A 15,952-nucleotide genomic window follows, 5' to 3' on the forward strand; every position below is an offset into this window, starting at 1 on the left:
AACTCAACACTGTGCAGCTCTCCATCTTCTCCCACCGCTTCATGAGCATCGCAGGTACATTAACAGAAGGAAGGGTTTGGAGAGGAAAGGATTAGTTGTGACATGAAGGAATGCATTTTAAGTTTGAAGATGTTTTCCCATACAGAACAGATGGGCAGGGTCCTCCAAAGAACCTCCATCTCTACCAACATCAAAGAGCGTCTTGACTTCTCCTGTGCTGTGTTTGGACCGGACGGGGGTCTAGTGTCCAACGCTCCTCACATCCCTGTCCACCTGGGGGCCATGCAGGAGACTGTCCAGTACCAGGCAAGTGACGTTCAGGATCCTCCTGAGACCCTAGAAAGTACAAATTTTGGCTTTTTTACATTTAAAGGGGTCATATTTTACTAAACCCACTTTTATTAGTCTTTGGTACATTTATTTGTGTATTTGAACTCTAACAGTTCATAAAGTTTGAATTTGAACCCTTCAGGTGCTGCAGAGCTTACTTTCTATTCAATTTGTCAAAAATCGAATGGATTTCTACAACCTGTTTTAATTCCTGCTTAATTTGTTACATCTGTAATAAGTTAAGTCACGACATTTGTACATATAAGATCAAGACTTCCAACAAACATTTCTCCAAGTACAGCGTAATTGTTTGTCAGCAGCAGTGGTTGTAGTCCATACTGAAAATATGTCCAAATTTCGAGCTGATTACCTTAAAGGTTTAGCTGTTGATTGAACAGGACAGAGCAGCACAGTCAACAACCTAGAGGGGGTGGGGCGTGAAGTGGCTCATTTGCATTTAAAGGGCCAGCACTCAAAATGACCTTTCTGATGTCATTACTCAGAAACAGTGTTGAAGATAGACCTGTGGAGTTGAATTAATGAAGATTTCAGACCCAAGCATAGCATTTACAGTTTATGTAGACCACATGGAAATGTTTCAAAATGCATAATTTCTTTTTTTTTTTTTTTTAAAAAAAGCAAAATATCACTCTTTTAAATAATTGCCTTGATTGAAAATGGCATGATGCAAAAAAAAAAAAAAATACAGATACTTTTTTCATGGAATGTCCTTTGCAGTGGACAGCAATTTTAATTTAAATTTTTTCTTTTTTTTAACATAAATTTTTTTTTTACATCTACTTTATCATTGTTTAAAAAGCACCTGAAAAGGACTTTAATTCATAGATAGATAGATAGATAGATAGATAGATGTGAAATTTCGGTCCCCTGCAGAGGACAAAATGCATTGCTGGGTTTAACTTTGTCACTGAAATAAAGAAATAATGAAAGTATTATTTGTTTCTTCTCGTGTAGATCAAAGCTCTGGGTGATAAACTGAAAAAAGGGGATGTGATTCTGAGTAACCACCCATGTGCTGGGGGGAGCCACCTGCCAGACCTGACAGTCATCACTCCAGTCAGTACTTCTTGCGTGACCTCTTCTTTTAATAACAATACCCTCCATGATGAACTCTCTTCACTCATTTACTCCTGTTTCTCTTCCTCCAGGTGTTTCGAGAAGGTATAAGCGGGCCTGTTTTCTTTGTGGCCAGCAGAGGGCACCATGCTGACATAGGAGGCATTACTCCTGGCTCCATGCCTCCACACTCCACCTCGCTCCAGCAGGAGGGGGCTGTCTTCACCTCCTTTAAACTGGTCACTGGCGGCGTCTTTCAGGAAGAAGGTAAAAGAAGAAAAATAACTATGAATATCTCTTCCCCTGCAGAATGGGATGCAACAATATGCAGAGATTACACAGAGCTCCATCTTACTGACAAGTCAAGATAAGGATTTTTAACACACCTTTGTGGCCAACGACACTAAAATGTAAAATTTTGAGAAAATATTTTCTATCAATGAGCCTTATTTTGGTAGTCAGGTGAATTTTTATTAAATCAGTAGCATGTATGTAGTCATTTTCTCTGTGTGTACAGTCAAGTCTAAGCAGGAATCGCAAAATTCACATTTGTTTGACTGATTTTGGTCTTTTTCAGAGTCTTAATGGTCATAATTATAAATGAAAACGCATTATTCAAAACAGATTCTCATGTGGCAAACCTTTAAGGGAACAGCTGATTGTTTAGAAGTGTCCAGTATATTCTCTAAAACCTGGCTGCTTGTATAAAACTAAATAAATAAAACTATAGAATTACTATATGCACAGAATTATGAACACAATATAACACAGTAAAACATATAGTTGAGTAAAAAATTATTAGACCATCAAAAGTCATCAAAATCAATGGTTATGCATTCAAGTACTAACTCCTGTGTGTCTCATGTGACTAAAACAGACAGAAAAGAAAACATGAAATGCCTAAAAGCATTGTTTTTGTCAGTACAATGCCATAGATATTGATGTAAGAACTTAAGTGATTTTGGTTATTATCAAGAAAACCATGGAAAATGGATAGATATCAGCTCTGAAATGAAACTCTTATGAACTATTTTGTTGTTATCATTATATTTGTCCGAACAAATGTACCTTTAGTTGTACCAGGCATTAAAATGACCAAGAAATTGAAGAAAACAAGGGTGGTCTAATAATTTTTTCTGCAACTGTATATTCAATATATTATTCAATCTTTAAAAAGACTTTGTATGGACTGATGTAGAGACCAAAATACTCCTGGTCTGGTACACGAAAAACATTATGATTTTAAATAAAAAACAGCAATAAAACAATTTATTCCTGCTCTGTTTTAAGCCTGGTGTAACATAGCCCACATACTGCCTTTGGACAACACAACTGGAGGCATATTTATTTACCTCAAACCTCTTTATACAAATGCACATGATCACTTTTTTGATTTCAGCTTCTCAAAAGATTCTTTTTATTTTATGTAATCAGGGCTAACGGGTCCCTGAATGCACCACCTTTTTTTAAACAGCCCTGTTGATCCACTATCTTTAACAATTAATTACTATTCACCTATATTTCATTACATCCTCTTTTCTGTTTGTTTGTCTTTTTCCTACATTACATTTGTTCCTTAAAGTGTCCGTTTGGCTTCATTTCAGCTGTAACCGAAGCTCTAATGGCTCCAGCTCAGTACCCAGGTTGCTCTGGGACTCGTAATCTCCATGATAACCTGTCAGATCTGCGGGCTCAGGTGGCAGCCAATCAGAGAGGTAGCCAGCTTGTAGGAGAGTTGATTGACAGCTACGGCCTGGCTGTAGTTCAGGCGTACATGGGATACATTCAGGTAAATGGTGACTGTAAGAAAAACAAAAACATGAAGTGGTTGTAGTACTTAACCTTTGTATGTTTTTTCAGAGTAATGCAGAGCTGGCAGTCAGGGATATGTTAAGAGACTTTGCACGTCGTCGGCGGCAACAGACTGGATCTTTGGAGGTGGAGTCGGAGGATTTCATGGATGATGGGACGCCAATCAAACTGCGTGTCCAGATTAACGAAGCGGAGGTGAGCAGGGACAATCTCCTCAAGATAATCCCAAAGTATTATTTTAAACATACTAATCAGTATGTGGTGGAAATAAGATTAGGAATCCAAATGATAAAGAATTGCCAAAGGTAGGAATGAATAAATATAAAAATGTAACATCCTTTATTGTTCCAGGGCAGTGCAGTGTTTGACTTCACAGGGACGGGGACAGAGGTGTGGGGGAACTGTAATGCTCCCCGGGCCATCACATTATCTGCCCTCATCTACTGCCTGCGCTGCATGGTGGGACAGGACATCCCCCTTAATCAGGTGACGTGGTTTGTTAAAGGTTCATTATAATTCACCTTATTTTGTTCGCAGTAAAAGTTGGTGCTATGTAGTTGTTTGTAATTTTAAGGTTTCCATTTTTTTTATCATCAGGGATGTCTGACACCGATCAAAGTCATCATACCTCCTGGTTCAATCCTCCAACCATCCATGAATGCAGCTGTAGTCGGAGGAAATGTGCTCACATCCCAAAGAGTAGTTGACGTCATCTTCAAGGCATTTGAGGTTTGCGCTGCCTCACAGGTAAGAGAGGTTATACATATACAGTCGCAGAAAAATTATTAGACCACATTTGTTTTCTTCAATTTCTTGGTCATTTTAATGCCTGGTACAACTAAAGATACATTTGTTTGGACAAATATAATGATAACAACAAAAATAGCTCATAGCAGTTTAATTTCAGAGCTGATATTTAGCCATTTTCCATGGTTGGACCCAGACTTTAAACTTCATAGTCATGTCCAGGCAGTCATGAAGTCCAGCTTTTTTCACTAAAGGCAGTTAGCCAAAGTAAAGCCAGTCATCCCGAAGCACCATTTTGAGACAGTAACCCACACCTTCATCACCACTCGGCTGGATTATTGTAATGCTTTGTATTTGGGAATTAGTGGGTCTTCCATTGCTTGTCTTCAAAGAGTGCAAGATGCTGCTGCGTGTCTTTTAACTGGCACTCGTAAATATGAGCACATTTCCCTGGTTTTAGCGTCACCCCATTGGCTGGTTACAATCCATTTTAAAATACTTTTATTTGTTTTTAAATGTCTCCATGGTCTTGCACTGCCCTATCTCTCTGAGCTCCTTCACACTTACACTCCTACTCGGTCTCTCAGATCTGCTGATCAGCTGCTTTTGAAGGTGCCCAGAACAACGTGCAGGCTACAAGGAGATCAGGCCTTTGCTGCTGCTGGTCCCAGACTGTGGAACAACCTGCCTCTGCATATCAGACAGGCTTCCTCCTTGCCCGTTTTAAATCTCTTCTTAAAACCCACTTGTTCTCCTTGGCCTTTTAACACTTGTGCAATGCTGACATTTTGTTTCTGTTTTTATATTTTAACCTGTTTTATTTGATTTGATTTGATTTTAATGTTTTTTAATGCTTTGATTAATTTGTATTGTGCTTTTATTCTTCTGTACATCACTTTGGTCCACTGTGGTTGTTTTAAAGTGCTTTATAAATAAAGTTGGGTTCGATTGGTTTTCTTGATAATAACCAAAATCACTTCAGTTCTTGCATCAGTATCTATGGCATTGTACTGACAAAAACAGTGCTTTTAGGCATTCCATGTTTTCTTTTCTGTCTGTTTTAGTCACATGATACACACAGGAGTTAGTACTTGATTGCATAACCATTGTTTTTGATAACTTTTGATGGTTTAATGATTTTTTTCTGCGACTGAAGCTTTTAAGAGCAGGGGTAGGTTTATTTTGGTCATATTTATTCATTGTCGTTGGTCTTTCCATCAGGGCTGCATGAACAACATCTCATTCGGCAGTGAGAGGGTTGGTTACTATGAGACGGTTGCTGGGGGAGCAGGGGCAGGACCAGGTTGGAATGGGCGGAGTGGAGTTCACAGTCACATGACCAATACTCGCATCACCGACCCTGAGATACTGGAAAAGAGGTGGGACATGAGATAGCATTATACAGGGTTTCTAAAAAGCATTACAAGTCATTAAATAGATTTTGTGAAAATTAAGACCTTAAATGGCATTTAAAAGCATTAAATTTGATGTCCAGAGGCATTAAAAAATTCATTACATTTGATGGGAAAAAAAAGCACTGTTATTCACTATTTATTTTGATTATATAAATATTTAGTAATTCTGGTTGGAAATATAGTGTGATGATTGACAGGCGGAACCCTTTAATTGGCTATTGTTTGTGGCCGATACACAAAGTCATCTACGCCAGATGCTTGGAATGCAACGTGCTGTGAGCGTGCTCATGCTGTGGTGAAAGAGTGGAGGGAATATTAGCAAATGTTGGAAAAATGGGAAAATGCAAGTTTCAGCAGAAGTGATTGGAGGAGGAACTGTTTAGAACCTGGTTAAAGCCTGTCGACGGTAAACTGTATCTGCAGCTGGACATGGGCATTACATTTGTTTAAAGTGGCATTAAAAAGCATTAAATTAGATTCGCTGATACCTGCAGAAACCCTATTATAGCTAAAATAACAAATGTGTTAAATTTCTGCTGTGTCACTAATAATGATTTTCAAAACAAATATCAAACATAATTCAGTTTAAAAAAAGATATAAAAAAATTATTCTTGAGAGGTACAGTATTTAATCATGACAGTGAGGCATGTTTGTTTATGGATGTTGTTGTACTGATAAATATGCTGTAATTAGTGAAGAAAATGGTTGAATTGTTGAGTCTGTTTGTATGACTGTACTGCCATGATCATATTGTTGGGTGTAATTCAGTTACTGCCTTGTGTATTTGTTGTGGTTTGATGCTAAAATTAGGAAAATAGTATTGTTTGATTCTTGTGTTAAGTTGGTGATAAAGGTGTAAACGCACTGAGGGGTAGGATTAAATAAGTTTATACTTCTTCCTACTCCTTTTCGACCATGCAAAATTCAGACTTGTATGTGCTTGAAGATAGATTCTGTCCATTTAAATGTTTTATTTTGTTTCTTTGCACGTTCGAAATAAATAAATAAATCAAATCAATATTAGGGTTTATGTTTGTTGCTTCTTTCTCCTTTGTGTTTAGGTATCCGGTGATTTTAGAGCAGTTTTCCTTGCGTCAAAACTCAGGAGGTGCAGGGAAATATTACGGTGGAGATGGTGTGATCCGGAAGCTTCTGTTCAGGAACAATGTGGTTTTGTCTGTACTGACTGAGAGGCGTTCCACCCGCCCTTACGGTCTCCAGGGTAACGTCTCATCAACCTGCAAAAGTCCTCTGGAGCATGATTAAAGTTTAATATAATTGATTTGGTCGAAGGTATAATCATCTGTTGAATTATCTGGTTTTTTTTCTGTTGTTCAGGAGGTGAAGATGGTGCTGCAGGTCTGAACCAGCTCCACAGAGCAGACGGCCGAGTCCTCAACCTGGGAGCCAAGACCAGTGTCACTCTTCAGCCTGGGGTAAACACACATCGTACCTCTGTCTGAAGAAAAATTAAAAGCGCCATATTTTATAAACACACAAAATAAACTTAATTTGACATTAACCCATAAAGACCCAAATATACACCAGTGACTAAAAGCATCTACAGATCTAAAAAGTATAATAACTGTTGATCCACTAAACCTATCAATACATGTAAATGATTGGTGTAAAATGTAGTTCATCATCTTTTCATGGTCATCAGATATGACCCATTTGGATGTTCAGAGGCTCCGTAGTGAACGTGGAAGCACCGTCATCTTCTACAACATTGATTCACCAGTAAAACCCATGGAGTTGGATCAATAACAGTGCATGGAGATGCTTGGTTTATGTTCAGCTAATGATAGATTTCACTGGAAAAAGTCTTTTTTTCTTCAGTTTTCTCTGTTTTTGATGTAATAACCCTCAACTTCATTCTGACCCTTTATGAACATCTTCATGAGCAGTAAATTAAATACAGGAAAATGCCTGAATTATACTGATGAGAGGCAAAATACAGAAGACAATATTATAATAAATGGTGATAAATCACTTAAGAAAAGTTAGATATAGAGAAGATTTCACTTGGGAACTGATGCAAAAGTAGCACTGGGTCTTCATGGGTTAATGACAGCTCCAAATTTTTCAGTACAATTATATGATGACTACATGATGTAGTTACCATGGAAACACTGTCATCTTCTACAACATTGATTCACCAGTAAAACCCATGGAGTTTGATCAATGACAGTGGATGGAAACACTTAGTTTATGTTCAGCTAATGATAGATTTTACTGAAAAAGTTATTTTTTTCTTGTTTTGTCTGTTTTTGGTATAATAACGCTCAAATGTAATCTTAGTAAGATGATTAAAGTACATGATCAGTAAAATAAATACAAGAAAATACCTGATTTTCACTGAAAAAACAAACTAAATATAGAGGATAATATTATGATAAATGATGATAAGTCATTTAAGAAAGGTTAAATAGAGAGAAAAATTAATTTGGGAAGTACCACAAAAGTAGCACTGGGTCTTTATGGGTTAATATGTTTTTATAATAGATTTTCATCCAAAGTACATGTTCTGTACATTAAATTGTAATGTGGTTTTACTCAGTTATGTTTAGTAAATACCATCATATGCCTTGTTAACCCTCAAAGACTCAAGCAGACACTGGAGTATCTACTCATATAAATGTTAAATTACTTTTAATTCACTAATCCTAAGAATACATTTTAATAATTCTGGTAAGATGCAGTTTCTCATCTTTTCTTTGGCATCAGATATGACCCATTTGGATGTTCAGAGGCTACACTGTGTGGAAATATAGTCATCTTCTTTAACATTGAGTCATCAATTAAACCCATGTAGTTTTGACAAATGGCAGTGGTTGTAGACACCTGTTTTTATGTTAATTAATTTTGTATTTCCTTGTTTTGGTAAAGTAACCTTCACTATTACTCTAAGCTTTTATGAACATCTACATTATCAGTAAATTACATACAGGAAAAATACCTGATTTTGCAGAGGACGACACAATAATAAATGGTGCTAAATCACTTAGAAAAGGCTAAGTGTGGAGAATTTAATTTGAAAGTCAAAACAAAAATAGCTGTAGGTCTTTAAAGGATAAAATTAATCTTATTCTTTAACATGTTTGTAATATAGCCTGGAAATTTTTTTTTTACTTACTAGTATTGTCTTTGAACCATAGCAAATACAATCAAATACTCTAAAAGTAATCTTTAAATAAATTAGTTGATCCATTTACATGTATTCTTTTTGGTGATGATAATGTAAAAGTAAAGTTAGAAATATTCTGATGATGTGTCTCTGCCTACAGGACATGTTTTGCCTCTACACCCAGGAGGAGGGGGGTATGGAAGGGAGGAGGAAGCAAACGGAAGACCCCAGACTAAGCGCAGGCGCTTGAATGAGACATTCCCTGAAAGAGGCAGCGTCTTTGAATACCGAATGGCACAAGAGGGAGTGTGAAAAGAAATGAGAGAGAAAAGGGAAAGTTAACAGACAAGCCAGAAGAGGAGGAGGAGGAAGAGAAAGAGAAAGAGGTGGGGCAAATTACAGGAAAGTCAAGCTGAGTTGAAAAGGATGGAGTTAAGTGTTGAAGCTCAGTGTCAAAGATGGACAGATAGTTAGAAATCGGATCATTTTTATCGTCAAACTGACAAATATTAAACTGTTTGTGAAATGGACGGTCATCACAGGGCAGATATTTTCAGTAGCAGCTCTTCCAGTGTCCGTATCCTCTTCATCGTACAGGAATCGCATCAATCATTGAACTTTTTAATTAACAGTGGACAGTTTTGATATTACATTTTCAGTGACTTGACTGAAATACTCGTTTTACAGGTTCATTCCAATAATTCCAGACTAAATGTTCAAGATAAAATCAGAACTACAACATGAAGATGTGGTTTGTACTGTAGACATTAGCTATTTTCACACCTGATCTCTTTTTAAAATTTCACTTATTTTGTTCCAGTTTCATGTGCTTACTCTTAATGGAGACTGAAACACGAAAAAACTGACAAAGTGTTGTAAAAATAAAATAATTTGGTTGTACATTGGGTTGCTCAATCTTCTCATCAATTGAAAGTGAGGGGAGGTTCTTCTTGAATTTTTGTCGTAACATACAATTTTGCATGATTTTTGGTCGGTTAAGACACACCCATCGATTCACGATATAACCAGCAGTCAACACTATAAAATCATTAGTGAGAGAGAGTTAAGATTCATCCTGGAATGGTTGTTTGCGTGTGTTTGGGGGAAGGGGGAAATGTTGCTGTAAAAAAAAAAAAAAGTGTTGTCCCCTCCTCCCATCAGAGGGTCAGGAGTGATCAGGGAGAAGAGGAAGGATGGTGAGGGAGTGCAGGCATGCATAGGCAGCTGATAAAGAGATATGCAATAGAAGCAGCAGGAGGCTGACGGCTGCTGGATAGTTGATGTAAATCAGTTGGGTGTGTGTTTACGTGTGTGTGGTGGGATCTCAAAAGCAGCTATGGGCTGTGGATCAAAGATAGTTTTGTTATTTATGGTTCACCATTTCTTTGTCATTTGAGATCCACCCCCAGTGAGCATCTGAAATTAAGTAAAATAAGCAAAAATAACCTATTTCTGGACGTACTGTAGTTATACCGACCTTTATCAACAGACAAGACAGGAAACAAAAAGTCAAAATCTAAGAATGACTTGTTAATAGTGTAAATACAGCATGTCACTTTATATGGTAAGTCACTGAAAATAAAGAAGTCTCAGTACAGGAAATGGCAAGAAAAAACAGAAACAGAAAAAAAAAAAGTGTCTAACTACATAAATTTTGCATTCAAGGTAATACTTGGCATCCATACTGCAAAGAAATGAGTTTTTTCTCTTTATAATTTCCCATATTGATTGACATATGAAAAACAAATTAGATAGGGGACAAATACATAAATATCACTGCTTGTAGTTGAGTTCTAAAGCTACAGTGACAGCTATTTAGATTTCTGTCAACATAAAAACTATCTGAATTAAGCAGAACTGACCTAAAACTAGAACCAAGTCGAATAACCTTATATGCACAAATGCACGTACACAAAAGCAGAGTGTGGTTTCAGTTTTTATATTACAATATACAGCAAGACACTGAGCAGCACATTGTAAATAAACAGCGTTTTATCACATACCCTGTTTAGAACCTTGTTTTGATACTTTTAACACTTCAGCTCAACACTTTTTTTACAGAAAAAAAAGGCAAGAGAAAAAAAAAATCTGGTGATATTAACCTTCTGAGGCAGAGCTACATCTGTTAGAATATAAGGACATTAAAATAGTGCAAATAACCAGCAGTGCAAAGTCCAGAGGAAACATTCAATGTAAAACTTTGAGGTAGATCAAGTTATCGCAGTTGTAAACCAGTTATTTTGAGTGTCGCTTTTTCACAGATTGTCTACAGCTTAGAAGGCAGCTGAAAAAAGTTCTTGCAGTTATTCAGTCAAGACTTCAAGACATAAAAGAAATTTATGTTTCATGTTCGATTTGCAAACACCACAAGTATGACTGCAAAAAAGTGTCCTGCAGTTGTCCAAATAATGTCAATACCGCTTATCAAAACATCTGAATACATTTCTCAAAGGCTGTTTGCTTCTTTTATGTACAGCTCATCTTTAAACGTACCCATCTCTGTGTGTGGTTTTCACATTAATAAAAATTGTAGCTTAAATCAAACAACACATTTAATAGGCACCACAGGCAGACAACATTCAAAAAGTTATTCATGGAAGTTGTCAAAAATGTGACAAAAAAACAGTGCAAGTAAAACTGCCAGTGCAAAGAGCCTGTGGTAATACATGCTTAGTTTTTAAAAGATGGAGGTAGGTGTTTGTTGCGTAATGTTCAGTGTGGATTTCTTCAAATGCACAAAGAGCACCTCGTTCCACAAGCATCCTCTGAGCTGTTCAGCAGATGCTCTGTACTCTCATCCCATGAATGGAAGGGGAGCATCCTATGAGTTCTAATGGAGACACTAGTTCAGAGTCTGTTAGTACTGAGGATATCTGTTTAGAGGAGCCCCATTTTGTAACCCGTAATGGCTGGGTGGTTGATGATGTGAGTGGGAGTTCTGATTGGTTTGCACCAGCACATCAAACACACTCTTATTTGGAGGCACAGATTGCAACATGTTGTCCAAGTCCATAATCAGCGGAGGAGCTTGGACAGACACTCGTCCGCTGGGGAGGATCGGCCAATAGGTGTGGCCTAAAAAGTGGCCAGAAGCTACAGGAGAGCTCCCGTACCCATAAAGAGGAAGCCCGCCATGCAGCGGCATTAAAGGGTTGCCATTGAAACGCATGCTGGGTGGAGCAACGGTGTTTGGAGGAGCGTATTTGGCATAGGAGGTGGGCAGCTCCCATGGCGGTGGGACAGTTTCCCTTCGGGCTGATTTGTGCAGTGGGGGTCTGAAGTCCTCGAGGCCGTCTGATTCAGCTGCACCATCAGGAGGAGCTCGTTTCTCAGACAGAGACACGCTTTTCCACTCGTCATCAGAGGAGGAGGTGGAGGCCGGGCTCACAGAGCTGGCAGAGGCACTGCGAGCAGAGGAGGCGTAGCGAGGTCGGGGAGGTGAGGGTCGAGGTCGCTCCACCTCACCCCAACAGTCCCTGGAGGCCAGGTCTACATCTCCAGAACCACTAGATGGCCTCAGGCTGTGTAGCAGAGAGTCGATGGCGAAGGATGAGTCCAGCTTAGGTCGGAATAAGTCCTCCTGAGGTGGGGAGAGGTTTCTGGAGCGCATAGGTGGAAGTGAGGTCACAGGGTCAGAGGTCGGCAGAGATTCTGGCTTGTGTCCCTGCAGGATGTATGGGGCCAGATCCTGAGCAAAGATGGTCTCATCCTGACGTGACACGGCCGTGTTCTGCCTCTTGAGGAGCTCCAGAGGAATACGACTCAGCTCCACAGCCCAGAAGTTGCCTTTGCCCTGGGGTTTACTGGGGTCCTTCAGGACCTGCAGGTTGAAGGAGGATGGACAGTGAGCTCAGTGTTTGGCCTGACAACCAACTCAAGCAAGACTGACCTGGTTTCACAGTAGATCACTGGGGAAAAGGCTTCAAATAGGATTTTTACAAAAACTGTAAAGTGAGGAAAACTTAAATCATATGTATCTATACCCAGCAATGCAACAGAATAATCAACTGAGCTTATACTGTATTTTATGAAACATTCATGCAACAGTTCACAAAACACCTGTTGATTAAATAGTTTCAATACAAACCTTGACAAAGCAGTCATAAGAGGAAAGGTTGTGTCGCACAGAGTCCCGCCATCCTTTGTAGTTTCCCTTGAAGAATGGGAAGAGAGTGCTGATCTCCTTCAGGATCTAAAAGCAAGAAACAAATCAGTGTGAATTTTCAGTGATGATGAAATGAAGATTTTGTTTAGAGTGAATGCCAGCACCTTGACAGATGTGTAGTAGATTGAAATTTGCCTGTAGACACACTGACCATATATGTACACATGTAGGCATTAGTTGTGACATGTAGAATGGAAATGCATGAATCTAAGCTGCATTGCATTTTCTTCACAATTCTACTTACAAGTCTTTTTTTTTTTTTTAACTTAAACCACATACTGTATATCTTATCACTGTACTGATACAGATCAGTGTCTGGTTTCACTACAGTCCGACCTTATCAAAACAAACCACCACACTGATGGTAGTCAAGTGTCACCAACAGGGTCCTGTTTTGTGTCACTTTATTGAGTGAATGCAAAATGTGCGTTATTTAATATTAAATAAAATGAACCCTTTGACCCTTCTTACTTTTCTGGAATTAGTATAGTGCATATTACCACATTCCGCCGGGGATTGAGTTCAATTAAACACTGGTGAGATTGAGTGAAGCTCAGAAACTGTGCGTAAAACACGCCGTGCGCCATCCAAACCAACTTTTCTCATAACATTGTACATTCATTCAAACTTGTGAAATAGTGTCATATTTACCTCAGATAATGTCAGTTTCTTCTCTGGTGACCTTTGGATAACCATGGCAATCATAGCGAGGTATGAGTATGGTGGTTTCGGGTACCTCTGATAGTTCTTTTTCTTCCCCCCGCTTTTACTCTTCTCCCGATCACTGCTCCATGAGTCCCGTGAGATGGTGTCCTGTTTAAAGTGGGCATTTTCGGCACTCGTGTATGATGAGTCGGGTGGTATAGTATCCATTAAACCCGTGAAGGTGGTAGGGTGTTCGTGGGGCGCTCCGGGATTCTCCAAGCGCGTCGGGTGCTGGGGATCCACCTGAGCCGGGTAAGATGACCAGTATTGGGTCACAGAGCTTCGGGTTAAGTCGTTGCGGGGAAAACTCTGCTGCGCATTTCTATGGAAGTCAAGTTGATGGTCGGGATGTTCTCCAAGGTGGGAGAGAGCGGGTGGTGCCAAGAGGCTCTGCTCCGGCCAGTGCTTTGTCATGCTGATCAGTCAGGGGGAAGATCGGCCCGCACGGTCGGATAGGAGGACGAACAGGGGGAGGGATGCCACAGCGTCGGTCCTTAACTTCTGGCAGACTGCTGGCTCCAGGCTGACTCTATTTGAAGAGCAAACAATTAACAGTTTCATGTAAATCCTGCTGCGTAATCGAGGAGAGAATGACGCGTTATCTGAGAGCAGAATGAGTGATCGCCCCGGGGGGTTGGGGAGGGTCTGTGTACAGGGGGGTGGGGGGGTCGAAGAAGACAGTAAACCTGTAAATAACCCTTATGATAATATCAACACGACACTAATACAAAGTACAGGTTCAGACTTTAGTTTGGAAAGAGGATTTACAAGTTTTACGCATGAAAGTGTAAAATGCGCCTTTGACGAGATGAGTTTCTGAACAGATTCTAATCCAATACAATTAAACCCATTACTTTACATTTACACTAAATGATACTGAATGAGTATCTTCACGAGTGTGACACCTGGATACTGAAGTTAAAAGAAACCAAAACCAGGGGGGATGGGTAGAAACAAGTTAAGATTAAACTTTGCATTCAATCAACAATATTTGGTGAGGAATATACACGAGGGGCGACTGAAAAGTTTTGAGCCTAACATGGAAAGGATTAAGATATGAAGACCAAATGTGGTCCTTGAAATCTTTCAAATATCTTAATCGTATCCACTAAATTTCTTCGTCATAGCAATCTTTTTTCCTGTTTTACAGGTCCCTGAACTTTCTGTATCAAGTGTTTCCTGAAAAATGGACAAACTTGAGTATCGGGCTGATTTGTGAGTACGGATGAGACTTGGGTCCATCACTGTCGGTGCGCAGACATATGCCCACAAGACAAATGCCCACAACCTCAATGAAAAAAGAGACAAATGCCCACAACTTTATTTCATAATATTTTATTAGCAACAAAAGTAACACAATTATATACATTGTTAGGGTTAGGGGTTAGTATTTGCATGCTTCATATAGTTCCCCCATTGGAATCATGCCATTCTACAAATTGTGGGCATTTGTCTCTTTTTTCATGAAGGTTGTGGGCATTTGTCTTGTGGGCATTTGTCATGGAATCTCACTATCAGCCTGAGACCAAGGAGCAGTCACAACAATGGAAACATCCCATGTCACCAACCCAAAAGAAGGCAAAGGTCGTACATGTACTTGATGACACCCCAATACTCAAGTTTGTCCATTTTTCAGGAAACACTTGATACAGAAAGTTCAGGGGCCTGTAAAACAGAGAAAAAGATTGCTATGACCAAGAAATGTAGTGAATAGGATTAAGATATGTGAAAGATTCAATGTACCAAATTTGGTCTTCATATCTTAATCCTTTCCATGTTAGGCTCAAAACTTTTCAGTCGCCCCTCGTACATATGAATGACAGATTAAGTAGTGGGTAATGCGACAAATATATGTGACAGGATTCATTTACTGACGACTTATTTTATTTGACTTATCTATATACTCTTGTCACACATTGTATAATATAATAATATCTATATGTGTACAAACAGCAGGGCTCCAGTTTGAGTGTATTTTCTAATTTGTTAAAAGATAAATAAAAGGATTTGGAGGTACTTCTGTGGTGAGAGCGCACAACAGTTGGGTGTTTTACGCACAGTGGGGTCTCCACCGGACTATGCAGAATCACATTCACGCTGAAAGACTAAGTTTCGGGAATGCACGTCTTTTGTCCAACTTAACGTAGTGCTAATGTGCAAACTCTTACTCCCCAGCAAGACAGTGAAAACAAGTTGGATTAGGAGAAACCCCATTGGCAAACTGGAGCCTGTTCTTCCAAAAAAAGAAGCCACTTTGCATGTGACAAAATACATGTACTATTCAACACCATTGGAGGGTTTTCTGGCGCTTACAAGCTGTTAAGTGTCGTATGTGGGTCGGGCATTCACACCTTGAACCACATATCGTGTTTTCATGAAGGGTTAGAAGCGACCACCAGGTATCTCACAAACAAAAGTACATGAGAATCAACAAATCCCACCTATTTCTACCGTGTCACACAGTACATACCCAAACTGTGAGCAAGAGTTGGCTTTATTGGGCCCTTTTAGCACACTAATGGACATGTTATATCATCAGATAAGATAAAAGACACATGATTATTATGCCATCA

At 39.1% G+C, this 15,952-nt stretch overlaps 2 protein-coding genes across 2 annotated transcripts in view; one reads left to right on the forward strand and one right to left on the reverse strand.

Moving 5' to 3' along the window:
• oplah (5-oxoprolinase, ATP-hydrolysing) overlaps positions 1-9,366 on the forward strand; it is a 29,160-nt gene extending 19,794 nt beyond the window's left edge. The window contains 13 exon segments of the mRNA XM_030123329.1: positions 1-54; positions 146-306; positions 1,306-1,407; positions 1,500-1,674; positions 3,012-3,196; positions 3,268-3,414; positions 3,571-3,705; positions 3,817-3,966; positions 5,188-5,345; positions 6,444-6,604; positions 6,721-6,818; positions 8,670-8,685; positions 8,688-9,366. The exon segment at positions 1-54 is cut by the window's left edge and continues 98 nt beyond it. Of these exon segments, the coding sequence (XP_029979189.1) occupies positions 1-54; positions 146-306; positions 1,306-1,407; positions 1,500-1,674; positions 3,012-3,196; positions 3,268-3,414; positions 3,571-3,705; positions 3,817-3,966; positions 5,188-5,345; positions 6,444-6,604; positions 6,721-6,818; positions 8,670-8,685; positions 8,688-8,821 (1,676 nt within the window). The 3' untranslated portion in view covers positions 8,822-9,366.
• Positions 9,367-11,366: 2,000 nt separating this feature from the next.
• Positions 11,367-13,793, reverse strand: foxh1 (forkhead box H1). Its single transcript, XM_030123746.1, has 3 exons — positions 13,326-13,793; positions 12,597-12,701; positions 11,367-12,329 (listed from the first exon to the last, which is right to left on the reverse strand). The coding sequence occupies exons 1-3, from the start codon at positions 13,791-13,793 to the stop codon at positions 11,367-11,369; spliced, it is 1,536 nt and encodes a 511-aa protein (XP_029979606.1).
• Between the last annotated feature and the right edge of the window lie 2,159 nt (positions 13,794-15,952).

The sequence above is a fragment of the Sphaeramia orbicularis genome, chromosome 20, assembly GCF_902148855.1.
Source record: "Sphaeramia orbicularis chromosome 20, fSphaOr1.1, whole genome shotgun sequence".
Classification (NCBI taxonomy): domain Eukaryota; kingdom Metazoa; phylum Chordata; class Actinopteri; order Kurtiformes; family Apogonidae; genus Sphaeramia; species Sphaeramia orbicularis.

Coding starts and splice junctions, on each gene's coding strand:
- foxh1 (XM_030123746.1), bottom strand. CDS start 13,793: ATGACAAAGCACTGGCCGGAGCAGAGCCTCTTGGCACCACCCGCTCTC. Junction 12,702..13,325: donor AGAAACTGACATTATCTGAG/GTAAATATGACA, acceptor TCTTGCTTTTAG/ATCCTGAAGGAGATCAGCAC. Junction 12,330..12,596: donor CTTATGACTGCTTTGTCAAG/GTTTGTATTGAA, acceptor TTCAACCTGCAG/GTCCTGAAGGACCCCAGTAA.